The sequence below is a fragment of the Anolis sagrei genome, chromosome 2, assembly GCF_037176765.1.
Source record: "Anolis sagrei isolate rAnoSag1 chromosome 2, rAnoSag1.mat, whole genome shotgun sequence".
NCBI lineage: Eukaryota > Metazoa > Chordata > Lepidosauria > Squamata > Dactyloidae > Anolis > Anolis sagrei.
The window spans coordinates 6,010,454-6,031,880 of record NC_090022.1 but is presented as its reverse complement, the minus strand read 5'-3'; the positions used below and the strand labels follow the sequence as shown (position 1 = coordinate 6,031,880).

General features: G+C 44.7%; 1 protein-coding gene across 1 annotated transcript; it reads right to left on the bottom strand.

Annotated features, from left to right (window-relative positions):
- Window positions 1-6,033: 6,033 nt before the first annotated feature.
- LOC132766193 (zinc finger protein ZFP2-like) lies at window positions 6,034-16,991 on the bottom strand. The gene is made up of 6 exons (XM_060760563.2): window positions 16,883-16,991; window positions 13,509-14,105; window positions 11,574-11,691; window positions 9,411-9,505; window positions 8,994-9,138; window positions 6,034-7,751 (listed from the first exon to the last, which is right to left on the bottom strand). The coding sequence occupies exons 2-6, from the start codon at window positions 13,917-13,919 to the stop codon at window positions 6,400-6,402; spliced, it is 2,121 nt and encodes a 706-aa protein (XP_060616546.2). The 5' UTR covers window positions 13,920-14,105; window positions 16,883-16,991; the 3' UTR covers window positions 6,034-6,399.
- Window positions 16,992-21,427: the final 4,436 nt, after the last annotated feature.

Genomic DNA, 21,427 nt, shown 5'->3' with positions numbered 1-21,427 from the left:
AAAGTAGAATTAAATATTAACAGTATTAAAAATAAACAGTTTAAATCCTTAAAAACAGTATTGTAAACAATCATTACACGCATACTGTCAGAATCACAGACGCCTTAAAGGGCCAGACTCAGAGTTAGTGCCAAAACAGAGTTTATTAAACAAAAAGACTCAGAAACACTTAACTCAATGCCTCTGGTCAAAACACAAAGGAAAAACCAGTCCTGGTTTCAAAAGATGAACCAAAGTATAATCCGGAGAAAAGAACCGGATTAAACAAAATACTCTGGAAGTCACACAAAATGGCACAGCATGCAAATGGCTAACAAAACAGAGAAGCCGCAGGGAGAAAAGTGTAGTCAAGCGAAGTCCAGGGTTGAAGCAAGTAGAATCCGAAGCAGCAAAGTCCCAAAGTCCACAGAAGCAGCATCGTCGTCAAGCCGGTCCAAAGTCAAGGAAGGGGAAAATCCACACTCACAAGAATCCAAGCCGAGTCAATAGCACACACGAACAGGAGCAGCAACCTGCAGATCCCAAACCCAATGCGGAACACGGAACAGGCAGCAACAAGTCCAAACAGTACACAATGCACGAACGTATACCAACACCTTGCCTTCTGCAAAGATTCCTCATTTCTGAACCTACTTTTATCTTACACATCATCATCAGAAGATGAGCTGACCTCCGCCCCATCATCCCTTGCAGCTGTTCTTGACTCCACACATGAATTCCTACTCCCATCTCTCCCCCTTCTCCATCTTCTATCAAGACTTAGATCCCCACAAGACTCAGATGTATTCTCAGTCCTCATTACCAGAGAACCCTACAAATGTATCACTATCACTCGGCTCCGTACAGACAGCTTGTACCTCTTTTACCTTAATCCAGTCCAATGTGTCATCCCCGTTTTCATCACTCCTTGACCCATCACCCCCAGAGAAACCCACGAATTATTCCTCATCTGCAGGAGCAGGAGTAAATATATCCCGGATCATCTTCCTCTGTTGCTGCTCATCAGACTTCTGTTCCCGAGTAGCCCTTTTCCTTCCCTTAGACCAATCCATGATGTCTCCTTCCTCTTCTTCACTTGTGGACCCATCATCCCCAGAGAAACCCTCAAATGAGTCCTCGTCTGTATGAGGTGTAAGTATATCCTGGATCCTCTTCCTTTGCTGTTCCTCATCAAACTCTTGCTCTCGAGTAACCCTTTCCCCCCTTCTAACACCCAAATGACTGCTTGCAACGTTACTCGCAGGCTCTACTACAACACATACATTCCTGTCGATGCAAGCTGGACTTCCCGACAATGCACAACACACTCAACTGCTGACACTGGTAGGGTATAACTTGCATTTTGTGTGTTCATTTGCAAAATAATTGCTGTGATTCTAACTCTACGTGACACAACAGATGTTCAAATGATTTTTTTCCAATTTTATTATTTATTTATGCTTCTACCACTATTTTTATCCAATCTCCGCCCCTCGCCCAATTGCAACTGAATTGCATGGCTTAAATTGCGACCCAATTGCTAGGCTTTTTCAACGTCCCCTAATGGAAACCAAAGCTACTACATTAGAAGAATGAAAAACAAATTGTATGCACCTAGCCAAATAAGAGCAAAGTACATTGTTTTTATTACATCATAAAACATGGGTCAGTTCCGCCATAAGGACCTGTTAAGATTTTGGAACTTTCTCTGATCACTGAAGAATAAAAATCTCAGATCTGGCACCCAACTCTGTGTGTCTTCAGTTTGAAACATTGGAGCTTTGGCATGCCGGGACTGGGTCTTTCTGTTCTTGGGACAACAAAACACCAATTCCCATAATTCATAGTATTGAGCCATAACTGTTAAATTGGTGTCAAATGGCATGAATTCTACAATGTAGAAGCAATCAAAGGCTGCAGTTCCACATCACCTGGAAGTAGGCTTGGTTGATCCAAAAAAAAAAATTCGAAACTTGTTTCAGATGTTGGGGGTACTGGTAGTTTGATACTAAAGTCACTTCCGAATTTTTCCAAAAAAAAGTCGGAACTTTCCGAAACTTCCGAACCAATTAGTTAACGATGGACACGATTGCGCAATATGCGGAAACAGCACTGACACCGGGGAAACTCCAGGGCCTTCTCCTTCCCTCATGTTTACACCAATCTTGATGAAACTTAATATACTGCTACAACACATCATTCTCCGTTAGCATACCAAATTTCAACATGTTCAGACAATCCACTAATTTTTAAGAATTTTAAAAACAATTTTAGAAATAATTTATTACAATAAAAATAAAAGAGCTTTGTTGTTTGTTCGTTCAGTCGTTTCCGACTCTTCCGACTCTCCTCATGGACCAGCCCATGCCAGAGCTCCCTGTTGGCCGTCACCACCCCCAGCTCAATCCAGTCACTTCAAGGGCTACCTCCTTGAATTTTTAAGGCAATGACAACAGGTTGTAGGGGATCACTCCCCCCAACTTTCAGACACATTCATACATCTACCAATGTTACATTTTTAAAGACTTCACAGAACCTATTTTATTTAAAAAAATTGATCGTCATGTCTCCAAAACACACCCCAGGAATTAGAGAGAGAAAGGAAACACACAAAGAGAAGGCTTTAGTGACTTTCCTGCATGTAGGAAGTCACCGTTTGTGCAGCTGAGGCCCAGCAAGGTTGGGAAATGTAGCGTCAAGTCCCCAAAACACACCCCACAAAAATGGAGATAAGAAAATAGCAAAGCTTTTTTGTTCATTCGTTCAGTCGTCTCCGACTCTTTGCAACCTCATGGACCAGCCCACGCCAGAGCTCCCTGTCGGCCGTCACCACCCCCAGCTCCTTCAAGGTCAGTCCAGTCACTTCAAGGATGCCATCCATCCATCTTGCCCTAGGTCGGCCCCTCTTCCTTTTACCTTCCACTTTCCCCAGCATCATTGTCTTCTCTAGGCTTTGCTGTCTCCACTAAAGCAAAGCTTTAGTGGTGAGCAAAAAATAATTTTCCAAAAATGACTTTATTAATTTCAACCTCTCCCCACCTCCAAAACAAACTTTTCCTTCTTTCTCTCTCTTCTCTGGCTCCAAACCCTTCCCTTCTCCCTTGCCTTCCTCCGTTCTCCAAACCTACTTTCCTCTGGCTCCAAACCCTTTTTTCTACCCCACACTCAACAGCAAAAAGCAGCAGCAACAACAACAACGGTCCAACCTCCCCTCTCTCTTCCCTGGCTGCCAATGAGCCTTCCATCACTGCCGCATCCCTGAAATCAATCGCACAAGGAGAGTCGAAACTATAGAGGACTACAGCCTCACGGAAACATGGCAGAAGTCCCTTCGGAAGGCAAAAAAATCCAATTTTTTCCCTAATTATGCCACATTTTGAGCAAAGCTATCCAACCCTACCTGGAAGGCCACACAATGCCTGGACCTGCCCAAGAGGAATGGGAAAAAAAAATCAAAATGTTCAGTACTTATGGTGATAAGCCAGATTTCTGACCTCATACATTTTGGTACAGTATGATCCTTATATCCATGGGAGATATGGTGCCAACTGTACTGTGGCTATCTAAAACTATGGATCAACTGAATGCTTTTTAGTTACCTGACTTCCGGTCCCAGCTATAGAGTTTTTTGGGCTCTATGGCCATGTTCACCTGCATCTGTGGCTAGCGTCTTCAGAAGTTTTGTTGACAGTGAAGCAAGTCGAGTGAAATGTCAGGAGAAAATGCTGCCAAAATACAGTCCAGAAACCACACAACACCACATTTATTCCGGCTGTGAAAGGCTTCAACAGGAATCCATCAAAACATTTGGAAGAACATCCTGACAGTAAGAGCGGTTTGACAGTGGAATCTGTGAGTTGGGGGAATCTCCTTCTCTAGAGATGTTTAAACAGAGGCAAGGTCAATGGCATTTTGGACTTCTGTTCCCAGAATTCCTGACCACGGACCAAGCTGGCCAGGGCTTCTTGGACTTGGAATCCCAAACATCTGGAGGACCAAAGGTTGCACACCACTGGGCTAGATGACCATAGGTTTGGAGTGCTTTGGTTGGGTCTTGCTGCATGGCAGGTTAGGGTTGGACTGGTGGTCCTTGGGATCTCTTCCAAACACTACAATTCTATGAAATATACACTACTTTCCTTAATCACATGCCTTCCCAAGGGTTTTCAAAAGAAGGATTTCCTTTAAAATCCAAATATACTAGAGTCTCGCTTATCCAACATAAACGGGCTGGCAGAACATTGGATAAGCAAAAATGTTGAGGAACAATTAAGGAAATGCCTATTAAATGTCAAATTACGTTATAATTTTACAAATTAAGCACCAAAACATCATGCTTCACAACAAATCAACAGAATAAAACAGTTCAATACACAGTAATGTTATGTAGTAGTGCCCGAACCTTGGGAAGCCTGACTTGGCCATCGTAGTCCGCACTCTGGTTACATCCCGTATAGACTACTGCAACACGCTCTACATGGGGTTGCCTCTGAAGACTGTCCGGAAGCTTCAACTGGTCCAATGGATGGCAACCAGATTACTAACAGGAGCAGTGCTCAGGGAGCATACAACACCTCTGCTGCTCCAGCTCCACTGGCTGCCAGTCTGCTACTGGTCACAATTCAAAGTGCTGGCTTTAGCCTATAAAGCCCTAAACGGTTTGGGCCCAATTTACCTGTCCGAACACATCACCCCTTAGGAACCATCTAGGACTTTAAGATTGTTGGGGAGGCCCTGCCTTCATCACAAGTATGTTTGGCGGGGACGAGAGACAGGTCCTTCTCCGTGGTAGCCCCTCAGCTATGGAACACCCTCCCTAAGGAGATTAGATCAGCTCCCTCACTCCTAACGTTTCGGAGACAAGTTAAGACATGATTATATGAGCAAGCATTTACAAATACAGAGTAACTGACATAGGAAATGGAATCACTTGACACTGGAATTTGGACAACGTTTTAACTAGGAGACACTGATGATAATTAATGTTGGTTTTATTGTTTCTATTGTGGTTTTATACTGTTTAAATCAGGGGTCCTCAAACTACGGCCCGGGGGTTGAATACGGCTCTCTAAGGTCATTTACCCGGCCCTTGCTCAGGGTCAACCTAAGTCTGAAACAACTTGAAAGCACACAACAACAACAACAACAATCCCATCTCATCAGCCAAAAGCAGGCTCACACTTCCCAATGAAATACTAATAAGTTTATATTTGTTAAAATTGTTCTTCATTTTAATTGTTGTACTGTTCTAAAGTGTTTTTTTGCACTACAAATAAGATATGTGCAGTGTGCATAGGAATTCATTCATTTTTTTCCAAATTATAATCCGGCCCTCCAACAGTTTGAGGGACTGTGGCCTGGCCCTCTGTTTAAAAAGTTTGTGGACCCCTGGTTTAAATGCTTAATTTGTATTTTGCTATTATGTGTACTGACTTGTTGTAAACCACCTTGAGTCACCGATTGGCTGAGAAAGGCGGTATACAAGTATAGCAAATAAATAAATAAATAAATAAATAAAGAGTAGGTAAAAGGTAAAGGTTTCCCCCTGATATTAAGTCCAGTCGTAACCGACTCTGGGATGTGGTGCTCATCTCCATTTCTAAGCCCGAAGAGCTGGCGTTGTCCGTAGACACCTCGAAGGTCATGTGGCCAGCATGACTGCATGGAGCACCGTTACCTTCCCGCCGGAGTAGACCTATTGATCTACTCACATTTGCATGTTTTCAAACTGCTAGGTTGGCAGAATCTGGGGCTGACAGCAGAAGCTCACGCCGCTCCCTGGATTCGAACCTGCAACCTTTTGGTCAACAAGCTTAGCAGCTCAGTGGTTTAACCCACTGCGCCACCGGGGGTTCCATAAATAAAGAGTCATTGCTGTATTGTCGAAGGCTTTCATGGTCGGAATCACTGGGTTGTTGTAGGTTTTTTTGGGCTATATGGCCATGGTCTAGAGGCATTCTCTCCTGACATTTTGCCTGCATCTATGGCAAGCATCCTCAGAGGTAGTGAGTATCCTCACTACCTCTGAGGATGCTTGCTATAGATGCAGGCGAAATGTCAGGAGAGAATGCCTCTAGACCATGCCCATATAGCCCGAAAAAACCTGCAACAACCCAGTAATTGCTGTATTTACGAATTTAGCACCAAAACATCACAATGTATTTGGTGCTAAATTAGTAAATAAAGAGTAATTACTGTATTTATTAATTTAGCACCAAAACATCACAATGTATTGAAACAGCTGTGGATCCGGGTGGGAGGCAGACTGCGTTGGATAATACAGAACATTGGATGAGTGAAGGATGGATAAGCGAGACTCTACTGTACATTAAACAATCTATATTCCAGTCATTGAGAACTGTTACAAGCTCCATCCTCCTTGTGAATTCTTTGATGTGAATTAAGGTGGAAACTTCTTCCTCACTCAGAACTCTCGTATACTGTCTCACGGGTGTGAATTTGTTGGTGTGCGTTGAGGTGTGTGCTCTGGTTGAAGCTTTTCCCACACTCGGAGCATTTATATGGCTTCTCCTCGGTGTGGGTCCGCTGGTGTCTTTTCAGATGGGGGCTCTGATTGAAGCTCTTTCCACATTCTGAGCATTCGTAGGGCTTCTCCCCTGTATGAATCCTTTCATGGACTTTAAGGATTCTGCTATCACTAAAGCCCTTTCCACACTCGGCACATTCATAAGGCTTCTCCTCGGTATGAGTTCGTTGATGCACGTTGAGGCTTTTCCGCACACTGAAACTCTTTCCGCACACGGTGCATTTATACGGTTTCTCCTGCATGTGACTTCTTCGATGCATTTTCAGGCTTCTGCTCTCGCCGAAACTCTTGTCGCATTCTGAGCATTTATAGGGCTTCTCGCCTGTGTGAATCCTTTGATGGGATTTCAGGATGATGCTTTGACTGAAACACTTCCCGCACTCCAAGCATTTGAAGGGTTTCTCCCCTCTGTGAATTTTCAGGTGTGTTTTAAGGTTTCCATTACTGCTGAAGCTCTTCCCACACTCAGGGCATTTATTGGGATTGTCCTCCAGGTGGATTTTTTGATGTAGTTTGAGGATTATGTTTTGAGTGAAGCTCTTGCCGCAATCCGAGCAGCTATACGGCTTTTCCCCCGTGTGAACTCGTTGATGTCTTTTGAGGTGTGTGCTGTGGTTGAAACTCTTTCCGCATTCAGGACACGTGTAGGGCTTCTCTCCTGTGTGAATTCTTTGATGTTTGCTAAGATTTGAGCTCTGACTGAACGTCTTTCCGCACACAGGACATTTATAGGGCCTCTCTCCTGTATGGACTCTCTGATGCGCTTTGAGTTCTGGGCTGCGGCTGAAACCTTTCCCACATTCCGGGCATTTATAGGGCTTCTCCCCTGTGTGGACCCTCTGGTGTCTTTTAAGACTTCTGTCATCACTGAAATTCATTCCACAGTCTGAGCATCCAAAGGGCTTTCTGGCTGCATCAAATCCTGGATGCAAGGAGAGGTCTGAGCTATGAGTAAACTCGTTTCCGCACTCCACAAATGCACACGTTTTCTCCCCAAGGTGAATTCTTTGATGTTTAGTAAGGTATACATGCTGAGTGAAGGTCTTTCCACAATCAGAACATATAAACAATTTTTCACCATTGTGCATATTCTTGTTGTTTCCTTCACAATATTCTTCTGGTATTGGAGTTTCGTGGAAGTCAAGGCTGTTCACAGGAATATCCTCCTCTTCTTCCGTTTTAATTTTTATCTGCTCAACCTCTTTATGATTTTCTGTCTCAACACCTGAAATAAGTTTTTACAAAATTGGTCAGAGAGAAACAGATCCTCAAATCAAAGAACAGACTTAGTCAATTGCTTTGGCAGGTAAATAATAATAATAATAATAATAATAATAATAATAATAATAATAATAATTTATTTATAGATCGCTCTATCTCCCCGAAGGGACATAGGTTAGTTTTCAACAAATATGGCAAATATTCAATGCCAAAAGAAAATGATGATGATGATGATGATGATACTAATAATAATAATAATAATAATGTATTGTTGAAGGCTTTCATGGCTGGAATCACTAGGTTGTTGTAGATTTTTTCGGGCTATATGGCCATGTTCCAGAGGCCTGACATTTCGCCTGCATCTATAGCAAGCATCCTCAGAGGTTGTGAGGTCTGTTGGAACTAGGAAAATTGGGTTTATATATCTGTGGAATGTCCAGGGTGGGACAAAGAACTCTTGTCTGTTGGAGCTAGGTCTGAATGTTTCAATTGGCCACCTTGATTAGCATTTGATGGCCTGGCAGTTTTTGGTGTGGCTTTTTAGTGCTTGGGGGAATCTTTTGTTGAGAGGTGATTAGATGACCTTGAATGTTTCCTGTCTGTTGTTGTGCTGTTGTAATTTTAGAGTTTTTTAATACTGGTAGCCAGATTTTGTTCATTTTCATGGTTTCCTCCTTTCTGTTGAAATTGTCCACATGCTTGTGGATTTCAATGGCTTCTCTGTGTAGTCTGACATGGTGGTTGTGAGAGTGGTCCAGCATGTCTGTGTTCTCAAATAATATGCTGTGTCTAGGAGAGAATGCCTCTAGAGCAGTGGTTCTCAACCTGTTGGTCCCCAGGTGTTTTGGCCTACAACTCCCAGAAATCTCAGCCAGTTTACCAACTGTTAGGTTTTCTGGAACTTGAAGGCCAAAACATCTGGGGACCCACAGGTTGAGAACCACTGCTCTAGAACATGGCCATATAGCCCGAAAGACCTACAACAACAGTTTACTCTGGAATACTTTGAAAGGTGAGGTACAACCTTAGAATGACCTTTGGTCTGATCCAGAATGGACAGAGAATCATAGAATCATAGAGTTGGAAAAGACTACATGGCCCATCCAGTTCAACCCCCTGTCGTGCAGGAAAAGCACAATCAATGCACCTCTGACAAATCACATCCAGCCTTGGCTTAAAAGCCTCCAAAGGAGCTTCCACTACACTTGGAGACATCTTTTATTATATATCAGAAAACAAGCCATACCTGGAGAGGACAGGTTTCCACAGCTCCACGGTTCTCCACTGTGATTTCTTTCTCTGGGTCCCCATGCCCTTGCTCTAACAGTACGCACTCCACCTTGGTGAAATGTTGTGGAATTCACAGCCATCTCCTCAAAGGTCTCTAGGTTCTGAAATATGGAGGAAATGTTCTATGTTAGAATTTCACCCAAAGACAAGATGGAAGTAGAAGTTCTCCAGAACTTAGAATCACAGAATTGGAAGACACCACACGGGCCATGAAGTCCAACCCCCTTCCATGAAGTTGAAAGCCTTCCTAGATGGCCACATTTACAGACAGGAACAGGAGAACATTGAGTTGCCTTCCATCGCAAAGAATAATAAAAGGGAAAGAAGCACCCAAGTTGTTTTTGTACAAGATACCCAACAATCTCTGCCGTACCTGCTCTTGTTTCACAGGAAGTGCATCAATATCTCTACAAAGTGAAAGCGGCCTAGATGGGATCGCAGCACTGTCTTGGACTGTCCTTCTGTTTCCTACGAGAGAGACAAAGAAGGTGGGAAGTAGGGGTGCCAAATCACAGGCCACCTACCCTGAATCTCCATCATTCCCTGGTCCCTACAGACAGCAGAAGTGGTTCTTCTCAACATGTGGGCCCACAAGTCTTTGGCCAACAATTCCCAGATAGCCCAGCCAATTTACCAGCTGTTAGGATTTCTGGGAGTTGAAGGCCAAAAACATCTGGGGACTCACAGGCTGAGAACCAGGGAAGTATTTGTGGCCTCCCTAGTTCCCAGTGAAACATTAGGCTTCTGGCCAAGTATGGTCAAAATACAAGGTTCTCTGTTATTGATGAGGAGGTCTTGGAAAATATCTGTGATGGGTAAGGAGGTTGCATTGCAATTGAGAATAAAGAATCTTCTCATTTTGTTTGGATTGGGGAACAGTCCCTTCAGCTAGGATTTCTGTCTTGATTGTCAAACATGGAGAAGAAAGCAAGAAAAAGAAAGAGAAAGAGAGGCAGAAAAAAAGACAGAATTTGAGAAACTGAACGGCAGCTGTGATTAATTGTGGTTGTTGCTCAAAGGATAATTTCATCAGTAGGACATCACCAAGAGACCATCCCTACATTCCAGATTTTGAATGAGAAATTCAGGCCCTAGGAATGATCCTGATCTGGCAACCATAGTTGGAGGGTTATAATTCATCAGTTATCACATCCTTGAGTGAAATCAATATTATCTCCATTCTTTTTAGGTCAAACAGTAAGAATCCTGTATGTTCCATGACATTTCACTGATACCTATAACTGTGGCGCAGTGGGTTAAACCCCTGTGCCGACAGGACTGAAGATCGACAGGTCGCAGGTTCAAATCCGGGGAGAGGCGGATGAGCTCCCTCTATCAGCTCCAGCTCCTCATGCGGGGACATGAGAGAAGCCTCCCACAAGGATGATAAAACATCAAAATCATCCGGGCGTCCCCTGGGCAACGTCCTTGCAGACGGCCAATTCTCTCACAACAGGAGTGGTCGCTCCTGACACGACAAAAAAACAAACAAACTGTGGATAGCAGTGCATGTTCTACAATGGTATCTGCTGTGGTTTGGTACCAAGACTCTCATGGATACCAAAATCCATAGATGAGAAGGCCTTACATATATTGCATAGTATAAAGAGAGAAAAAAATATCAAAGCTCTGGATTTGAATATATACACACACACACTTTCAAACCATAGATGGTTAAATCTGTTAGAATATTGGTTTAAATGTAATGAATTATTGGTTGTTAGTTTAAATTGCATGAGGTGTAGCAATGCAGTGTAAGAATTAAATGCTTAGAGCTATGCTTGATTGCTAGAGATTAACCTTTGAGTGTTCCGGTAATGTGTTTACATTCCAGAGAATCAGATAGCCATGCTTTAAGCAGTGGTTTTCAACCTGGGGTCCCCAGATGTTTTTGGCCTACAACTCTCAGAAATCCCAGCCAGTTAGCCAGCTGTTAGGATTTCTGGGAGTTGAAGGCCAAAAACATCTGAGGACCCCAGGTTGAGAACCACTGCGTTAGATCTTCCAGCAATGTACAGCTAGCAAACGGACAGGTTATATTCTGTTCCTGTAAATAATATAAATTGCAATAAAAAGATAAACCGCTCCGGGCTTTGGAGTTGACTGAGGTAACATGCTTCATTATTTACTTTTGTGCCTTTGAGTGGACACTCAGAGGTCAATAAATCAATGCTGAATGTGTGGATATGGAAATCTCTCTCTAATTTGATTATACTTGGGCCAGAAACATATGGAATTGCACTAGAAGACCTAGAGAAGACCTCAAACACTTCCACGGGGAAGGGGAATATTTATTAGAGCACCAGTAAATGAAACCCATGGGTAGTGAGTCTGTTCATAAGGGAGTCATACTGTAATTCAAGGTGTTGCTTTGGATTTACTTGAGAAACACATCTTTTGTGGAAACAGCCTTTTCCAAATGTTCTGAGAAGCTGGAAAGAATGGTCACTCAAGGAGAACAAGAGAGCATTCCGTGGATATCAGATATTGTTGTGGAAGGAGAAGATGTGCAAATATCATTCTATCTCATCCTTACCCACTGAGGGAGAATTTCCATTACTCTTCTGCTCAGTCCTCCTTGATAGCTGCTTCTTTTTAGCATCTTTGGGGAACTCCTCCACAGCTGAGAAATCCATGACCACTCTTGATGGCTCCTGGAAGAAAAAGAAGGATCACAAGATCATAGAACTATAGAGCTCGAAGAGACCACTGCTGAATAAATTGTTAGAATAGTTTGAGAATGGTGAAAAAATGTGAATGAGTTCAGACACACACTGTCTGTTGTGGCATCCTTGGTTCAGGGGGGTGGTGTCCAAAAAAAGTCTGACCCAGAAACCATGAGGGTGAGGGTGAGGCACTCTAATTTGTGGCGTGGCGGAAGAGACCACTTATTTATTTATCTAACCAGAAATGAATGACGGTCAAGAAGTGGGCAGGCTGTCAGCCTGAGCAAATATGACACCAAGGAATAAAAGATTGTTTACTTCTATTTCATCCTTTTATAACTTCTCAGGTTGGAGGTGATATATGAAGAGAGAGGCTTTGTTTGAAATGAAACAGTAACTCGGTTTATTTGTAGCATTCTTGTGGCAAAAGCGTAATGGTTACAGTGGTTCAAATGCTTGCTGATTACAAAATGATGTTTCAGTATGAGTTTCATTCAATCTTTTCTTTCTTCCCAAAAGGACTGTTATAATAATACATAGAAACAGGTTTCCAACTATCTTTAACTTGTTCCTCTATCTAATTTTCTAGCTGCTTCTCAGCTAACGTCCTCTTTCACTCTTTCTCACTGATCAACCACACCAGAATGTACAATTAGTCTTCCTCAACCTATTTCTCTGACTAATTTTCCAGTAGCTCTCCAGCTAACGTCTTCCCTGACCTTAGCTCACTAATCAACTCCCTTGAATGTTCAGTTAGGCTCCTTCAGCTGTCATCCTTAACTCTCCCATCTTTCAAATCTTGACACCTGCTCATTTGCATATGACCAATCAGGTCGCTTGCATGCAAAGACCCTCCCCTCTGGGCACCACAAAATGGCTGTTCACACAACAGCCCTTTAAGGTAGGTCACTTCCTAACTTTCCAAGGCAAGCCAAATTCACTACACAGAATCATAGAATCAAAGAATCAAAGAGTTGGAGGAGACCTCATGGGCCATCCAGTCCAACCCCATTCTGCCAAGAAGCAGGAATATTGCATTCAAATCACCCCTGACAGATGGCCACCCAGCCTCTGTTTAAAAGCTTCCAAAGAAGGAGCCTCCACCACACTCCGGGGCAGAGAGTTCCACTGCTGAACAGCTCTCAGTCAGGAAGTTCTTCCTCATGTTCAGATGGAATCTCCTTTCTTGTAGTTTGAAACCATTGTTCCTTGTCCTAATCTCCATGGAAGAAGAAAACAAGCTTGCTCCCTCCTCCCTGTGGCTTCCTCTCACATATTTATACATGGCTATCATATCTCCTCTCAGCCTTCTTTTCTTCAGACTAAACATGCCCAGTTCCTTAAGCTGCTCCTCATAGGGCTTGTTATCCATTTTAGTTGCCCTCCTCTGGACACATTCCAGCTTGTCAATATCTCTCTTGAGTTGTGGTGCCCAGAACTGGACACAATATTCCAGGTGTGGTCTAACCAAAGCAGAATAGAGGGGTAGCATGACTTCCCTAGATCTAGACACTAGGCTCCTCTTGATGCAGGCCAAAATCCCATTGGCTTTTTTTGCCACCACATCACATTGTTGGCTCATGTTTAACTCGTTGTCCACGAGGACTCCAAGATCTTTTTCACACGTACTGCTCTTGAGCCAGGCATCCCCCATTCTGTATCTTTGCATTTTGTTTTTTTCTGCCTACGTGGAGTGTCTTGCATTATACTACAGTGAGACATGTAGAGGCCCTCGCAATTAGTGGGAGAGGTAGCAAAAGGTGGACAACCTTCACAGAAACAGGAATTTTTAGGAAACATCTCACCTGTGAAGTTTCCTTCTGGTGCCCTGCCTGATCCAGGAGGAATCCTTCAGCCAAAGCCACTGCCTGGGAACTGGTCTTTGCCCCACATTCCCGGACCCAGTGCTCCATCTCTGGAGGAAGGACAGCCAGGAACTGCTCCAGGATCACCAGGTCCAGTATCTGGGCTTTGGTGTGCTTCTCCGGCTTCAGCCACTCGCAGCAAAGATCACAGAGTTGCCTGCAAACTTCTCGAGGCCCTTCAGCATCCTGGTAACAAACTTCCCTGAAGCGCTGGCGCTGTATATCCAAACTCAGGTTGTCGTCACCCAGGAGAATCCATCCTTCTTTTTTACAGGGATCCTCACTTCTTCTTCTCCAGCTCTGATTGGGATCTTTCTCTGCCTCAGGATCAGATGAGTCTTGCTCTGCCATCTTGGCTCTTCTGCAGCCCTACTCCCCAAACAACTTGAGAGAATTCCTTTGCTTTCTGCCCACTTTCTTTCTTGAGACAAAGATGGGATCCGTTTGGGGTGGAGACCTTCTGGGTGCAAGTATTACAATAGTTGAGCACTTGAGAAGAAATGCTCAGGCATTCTAGTCTGTGACCATGGCCTCCTTCTGCAAGGAAAGACAGGTTAACAAAGAGTGACTCTAAGGACCGCAAGAGATGGCAAGCAAGCCCAGGTAGATGAGGAATGACACTTCCATTCAACTGTCCCAAACTGGCAAGACATTTGATGGGACAAGGGGTACAATACTCTCACATATGTGAAAAATCATGAATGAATGAATGAATGAATATATATATATATATCTATATATATATCTATATATATATATATATATCTCAAGGTAATATCTCTCTAGGAACCTCTAGGTCATGGATGTCAAGCCTATTTTCACCGAGAGCCACATTAGCCTCATGGCTGTCTGTAATTGTAAGATTGTATAAAGCAGTGGTTCTCAACCTTCCTAATGCAATGACCCCTTAATACTCTTCCTCATGATGTGGTGACCCCCAACCATAAATTATTTTGGTTGCTATTTTATAACTGTAATTTTGCTACTGTTATGAATTGTAATGTAAATATCTGATGTGCAGGATGTATTCTCATTCACTGGACCAAATTTGGCACAAATACCTGATACGCCCAAATTTGAATATTGGTGGGGTGGGGGATGGGGATTGATTTTGTCATTTGGGAGTTGTAGTTGCTGGGATTTATAGTTCACCTACAATCAAAGAGCATTCTGAACTCCACCAACAATGGAATTGAATCGAACTAGGCACACAGAGCATTCTGAACTCCACCAACTATAGAATTGGGCCAAACTTCCCACACAGAACTCCCATGACCAACAGAAAATACTGGAAGGGTTTGGTGGGCATTCACCTTGAGTTTTGGAGTTGTAGTTCAACTCCATCCAGAGAGCACTGTGGACTCAAACAATGATTGATCTGCACCAAACTTGGCAGAATACTCAATGTGAACACTGGTGGAGTTTGGGGAAAATAGGGGAGTCGTAGTCACTGGGATTTATAGTTCACCTACAATCAAAGAGCATTCTGAACCCCACCAATGACAGAATTGGGCCAAACTTCCCACACAAACCCCCCATGGGTTTTACTGGGGAGAGCCTCCTTCCAGCCTCACACACTCTCCCTTGCCCACACATGCACACCACGTATTTCAATGGCTTCTCTGTGTAGTCTGACATGGTGGTTGTGAGAGTGGTCCAGCATCTTATGCAGGAGTCTCCCGTATACCATGCAGCTGTGGACAAGTCTACATAGGGACGTCCAAACGCAGCATTGCCCAAACACAAATCAAGGAACACAAAAGGCCCTGCAGACTACTCCAACCAGAGAAATCAGCCATAGCAGAGCACCTGAGGAACCAGCCTGGACACAGCATATTATTTGAGAACACAGAAATGCTGGACCACACCAACAACCACCATGTCAGACTACACAGAGAAGCCATTGAAATACACAAGCACGTGGACAATTTCAACAGAAAGGAGGAACCCATGAAAATGAACAAAATCTGGCTACCAGTATTAAAAAACTCTAAAATTAGAACAGCAAAACAACAGAGAGGAGACAATCAGGCACATCAAATCACCTCTCAACAAAACATTCCCCCAGGCTCCGTCAGGCCATTATATGCTAATCAAGGTGGTCAGTTGAAACATTCACACCTAGCTCCAGCAGACAAGAGTCCTTTGTCCCACCCTGGTCATTCCACAGATACATGAACCCTTTTTCTTAGTTCCAACAGACCTCACTACCTTTGAGGATGCTTGCCATAGATGCAGGTGAAACGTCAGGAGATAATGCCTCTAGACCAGTGTTTCTCAACCTGGGGGTCGGGATCCTGGGGGGGGGGGGGGTCACGAAGGGGTGTCAGAGGGGTCGCCAAAAACCATCAGAAAACACAGTATTTTCTGTTGGTCATGGGGGTTCTGTGTGGGAGGTTTGGCCCAATTCTATCATTGGTGGGATTCAGAACCCTCCTTGCTTGTAGGTGAAGGTGAAGGTTCTGAAGGTTGGCTCTGCATCTCACAGTGCCAGAGCGCGGTTTGTTCAGTGTCTTCCAAGTCGCCCAGTCCTCTGTGTGCCCAGGGGGGAGTCTCTCATCTGGTATCACCCACGGATATAAATCCCAGCAAGTACAACTCCCAAATGTCAAAGTCTATTTTCCCCAAACCCCATCAGTGTTCACATTTGGGCATATTGAGTATTCGTGCCAAGTTTGGTCCAGATCCATCATTGTTTGAGCCCGCAGTGCTCTCTGGATGTAGGCAAACTACAACCCCCAAACTCAAGGTCAATGCCCACCAAACCCTTCCAGTATTTTCTGTTGATCATGGGAGTTCTCTGTGCCAACTTTGGTTCAATTCCATTGTTGGTGGGGTTCAGAATGCTCTTTGTTTACATGTTAACTATAAATCCCAGCAACTACAACTCCCAAATGACAAAATCAATCCCCCCCACCAACCCCACCAGTATACAAATGTGGGCATACCGGGTATTTGTGCCAAATTTGCTCCAGTGAATGAAAATACATCCTGCAGATCACTATTTACATGGCAGTTCATAATGTTCGGGTTCTGGTTGGGGGTCACCACAACATGAGGAACTGTATTAAGGGGTCGTGGCATTAGGAAGGTTGAGAACCACTGCTCTAGACCATGGGCATATAGCCCGACAAAACCTACAACAACCCTCTTGCATTTCTATTTTGAAGGGAGGGTGTCTGTGTCTTTTCTGCCTCTAGGCCTGTCTGCCTCCCTTTTGTTCCCTCCTGCTCATCAGCCTCACTCTCTCCATCCCTTTTTCCTGGGGTTCTTTCCCCTCCCCACAGCCCCCCCAATTCTCTCCTTGCACTCACCTGGCCTGTTTTACAAGATGCTTTGCTAAGGGGTGGGTGGGCGAAATGGCAGTCCTCTTTGGCTGGAGGTGGGAGGAGAGCTAACAAATAGATTGGGGGGGAGGGATATGATGGCATCGGAAGTGAGCTTCTCAGGTGACCCTCTAGTCATTGTAAGACTCTCTGGTTTTAACCCTTGAGATGGGTTAGAAGGCATGATCATCAAGTTTTCATACGACACTAAATTGGGAGGGAGAGCCAATACTCCAGAGGACAGGAGCAGGATTCAAAACCATCTTGACAGATTAGAGAGATGATGGGTCAAAACTAACAAAATGAAGTTCAACAGGGACAAATGCAAGATACTCCACTTAGGCAGAAAAAAACAAAATGAAAATGAACAAAATCTGGCTACCAGTATTAAAAAACTCAAAAATTACAACAGCAAAACAGCAGAGGGGAAACAATCAGGCACATCAAATCACTCTCAACAAAAGATTCCCCCCAGGCACTTCCAAGCCATTAAATGCTAATCAAGGTGGTCAGTTGAAACATTCACACCTAGCTCCAGCAGACAAAAGTCCTTTGTCCCACCCTGGTCATTCCACAGATATATAAACCCATTTTCCTACTTCCAACAGACCTCACTACCTCTGAGGATGCTTACCACAGATGCAGGCAAAACGTCAGGAGAAAATGCCTCTAGAACATGGCCATATAGCCCGGAAAAACCTACAACCACCCAGCAAAAACAAAATTCAAAGATACAGAATGGGGGACAATGTCTGGCTTGAGAGCAGGATGTGTGAACAAGATCTTGGAGTCCTCGTGGACAGCAAGTTAAACCTGAGCCAACAATGTGATGTGGTGGCAAAAAAAGCCAATGGGATTTTAGCCTGCATCAATAAGAGCCTAGTGTCTAGATCTAGGGAAGTAATGCTATCCATGCTCTATTCTGCTTTGGTTAGACCACACCTGGAATATTGTGTCCAATTGTGGGCACCACAATTCAAGAGAGATATTGACAAGCTGGAATGTGTCCAGAGGAGGGCGACTCAAATGATCAAGGGTCTGGAGAACAAGCCCTATGAGGAGCGGCTTAAGGAGCTGGGCGTGTTTAGCCTGAAGAAGAGAAGGCTGAGAGGGGATATGATAGCCATGTATAAATATGTGAGAGGAAGCCACAGGGAGGAGGGAGCAAGCTTGTTTTCTGCTTCCCTGGAGATTAGGACGCAATGGAGCCATGGCTTCAAACTACAAGAGAGGAGATTCCATCTGAACATGAGGAAGAACTTCCTGACTGTGGGAGCCGTTCATCAGTGGAACTCTCTGCCCCAGAGTGTGGTGGAAGCTCCTTCTTTGGAAGCTTTTAAACAGAGGCTGGATGGCCATCTGTCAGGGGTGCTTTGAATGCAATATTCCTGCTTCTTGGCAGAATGGGGTTGGACTGGATGGCCCATGAGGTCTCTTCCAACTCTAGCGTTCTATGATTCTATGGGGTCCCCCTCCCATACACACACCCCTGCAAAAGAACTGACTCCTTAATGCAAAAAGCAAGGAAGGATTCAAATGTGTTACAAAAGAAGGGTAGGCATTGCTTTGCAAAGGATCCCAGGCCATCACGCAACACAATTTTCGTTCCTGCGATATCAATGTCATTTCCTAATTGGTTCTATCGTAAAAACATAGGGAAAGTTTATTAAATTGCAAAAACTTTGTTTCTGTGGGAGGGACATCATTTTGCAATAGCACCTTTTGTTACAGTTTTTTAATGAGTCATAGTCTCAACCAGTTCAGTATAGTAACAAAGTCTCTGGAGTAGAACAATTTCAAAGTAAGTGTTGCACAATTAAACAGGAAACAATACTTTCAAACCAGGAACAGAAAATGTTTCTAATTTTGTTACACCTTGTTAATATTTGGGTGGTCCCTGGGAACTGCTGGATATTTACTTTTGGACTTCAGCTCCCAGAAGCTTCAGTTGCCTCGGCCAATAATCTGGGAATCTGGGGGCCGGAGTCCAAATCATAGAATCATAGTCGAAGGCTTTCATGGCTGGAATCACTCAGTTCTTGTGGGTTTTTTTGGGCTATATGGCCATGTTCTAGAGGCATTTCTCCTGACGTTTCGCCTGCATCTATGGCAAGCATCCTCAGAGGTGAGGATGCTTGCCATAGATGCAGGCGAAACGTCAGGAAAAATGCCTCTAGAACATGGCCATATAGCCCGAAAAAACCCACAAGAACATAGAATCATAGTTTTACACTGTGGATTATAGTCTTCCAGGATTTTAGACATCAACTTCCAGAAACCTTAGCTGTAGTGTCCAATGATCAAGGATTGGACTTCATCACCAGGAAGGTCAGAGTTAGGAAAAGATTGCATGTTGGGTTCTGGTCCTGTGTCATCGGGGATTCTGGGACTTGGAGTCCAAATATGCTGAAACACCAGATGTTGGGAAACATTGGAAAGAGGAATTGGAGACATCTCCTTCCTCTGTTCTTTCATCAACAATTGGCTCCTTTTGTGGAAACTTTGATTGTTAGTGGCTCAGGAGGGTGAAAACAGGATGCAAGTTGGAAAACCATCTGTCTCAGATTAATGACAACACACTCATCGTGTGCATTCAAGGTAAACCTTGATCTGTTTCATGTCCTGGCTTTCAATGGAGCCCCAAATCTGTTTCTACTGAGCTTCCTGAAATCTGGTTTTCGGTTTTCGGGTGCCATAAGGTTTGTTTTCTTTCGGCCCATTTTTTTTGGGGGGGGGGGGTTTCCCACCCTGACTGCCCTTCCCAGCGCAGACTTTTGGACGGGGTTTGACTTACCTTCATCTGGAGAGTCAAAGGGATTTGTGGCTCGGGCTGAAGACTTATCTTGTTTGCTGTCGGTGGCCTTGCTCTGCAACGCAAAGCAAGGGCCTGCACCCAAATGCTGAGGAAGCAATGCTCCTTGCTTGGCGCTCAGCTGCAAGCCCTGGCAGGCCTGGGCGTATGGGACCAAACACTTAGGCTTGCAAGGGCCTGCACCCAAGTGCTGAGTAAGCAGTGCTCCTTACTTGGCACTCGGCTGCAGCCCTGGGCATGTAGAGCCAAAGCACCCGGGCTTGCAAGGGCCTGCACCCTAGTGCCGAGTAAGCAGCACTCCTTACTTGGTGCTCAGCTGCAAGCCCTGGCAGGCCCAGGCATGTGGGGCCAAACACCCAGGCTTGCAAGGGCCTGCACCCAAGTGCTGAGTAAGCAGCGCTCCTTACTTAACACTTGGCTTCAGGCCCTGGCAGGCCTGGGCGTGTAGGGCCAAAGCACCCGGGCTTGCAAGGGCCTGCACCCAAGTGTCGAGTAAGCAGTGCCCCTTACTTAACACTCGGCTTCAGGCCCTGACAGGTCTGGGCGTGTAGGGCCAAAGCATCCAGGCTTGCAAGGGCCTGCACCCAAGTGCAGAGTAAGCAGCGCTCCTTATTTAACACTCGACTTCAGGCCCTGGCAGGCCTGGGCGTGTAGGGCCAAAGCACCCGGGCTTGCAAGGGCCTGCACCCAAGTGCCGAGTAAGCAGCGCTCCTTACTTGGTGATAGGCTGCAGGCACTGGCAGTCCTGGGCATGTAGGGCCAAAGCACCCGGGCTTGCAAGGGCTTGCACACAAGTGCCGAGTAAGCAGCACTCCTTACGTGGCGCCCAGCTGCAAGCCCTGGCAGGCCCAGGCATGTGGGGCCAAACACCCAGGCTTGCAAGGGCTTGCACCCAAGTGCTGAGTAAGCAGCGCTCCTTACTTAACACTCGGCTTCAGGCCCTGGCAGGTCTGGGCATGTAGGGTCAAAGCACCCGGGCTTGCAAGGGCCTGCACCCAAGTGCCGAGTAAGCAGTGCTCCTTACTTGGTGCTTTGCTGCAGGCAGAAGTAATACTAATACTACTACTATTTTTATTACCAACAGAAAACTGGGCAACTTGGAAGGCGCTGCACAGACTGCATTCTGGCACCACGAGATGCAGAGCCAACCTTCAGAAATGGGGCTACAAAGTGGAATCCACGACATGGGAGTGCGTAGAAGAGCAAACTATAGACCTCCTGCTGCAATGCAACCTGAGCCCTGCCACATGCACAATGGAGGACCTCCTTGCAGCAACACCAGAGGCACTCCAAGTGGCCAGATACTGGTCAAAGGACATTTAATCAACTACCAAGCTTGCAAACTTTGTGTTTTGTTTATTTGTTAAAAAATGTTTGGTTTGCTCCTGACACGATAAATAAACCAACAGCTGGTCACCATAATGTAGGCAAGAACTGATAAAAGATAAATAGAGTGATATGTCATCATATGTTGTCCATGAGGATACTTTTGTTTGTTTTGACACATTTATTGGCCTTTCAGTTCAACCCAGAAATTTACGGAAAACTGGATTGCATTTTTTAAATACTGGATGTGGTGTCTTCAGGAGCTGGAAAATGAGAGCCAGGAGCTATATGCCATGCTCACCCTGGCTGGAGATAATAACAAATGAATAGACACACACAGAGGATTGAGTAACAAGTTTATCCATAGGATTAATAATAGATAGTGGCATAATACT

Coding starts and splice junctions, on each gene's coding strand:
- LOC132766193 (XM_060760563.2), bottom strand. CDS start 13,919: ATGGCAGAGCAAGACTCATCTGATCCTGAGGCAGAGAAAGATCCCAAT. Junction 11,692..13,508: donor ACCAGAAGGAAACTTCACAG/GTGAGATGTTTC, acceptor TTTTTCTTCCAG/GAGCCATCAAGAGTGGTCAT. Junction 7,752..8,993: donor TGGAAACCTGTCCTCTCCAG/GTATGGCTTGTT, acceptor AACTTATTTCAG/GTGTTGAGACAGAAAATCAT.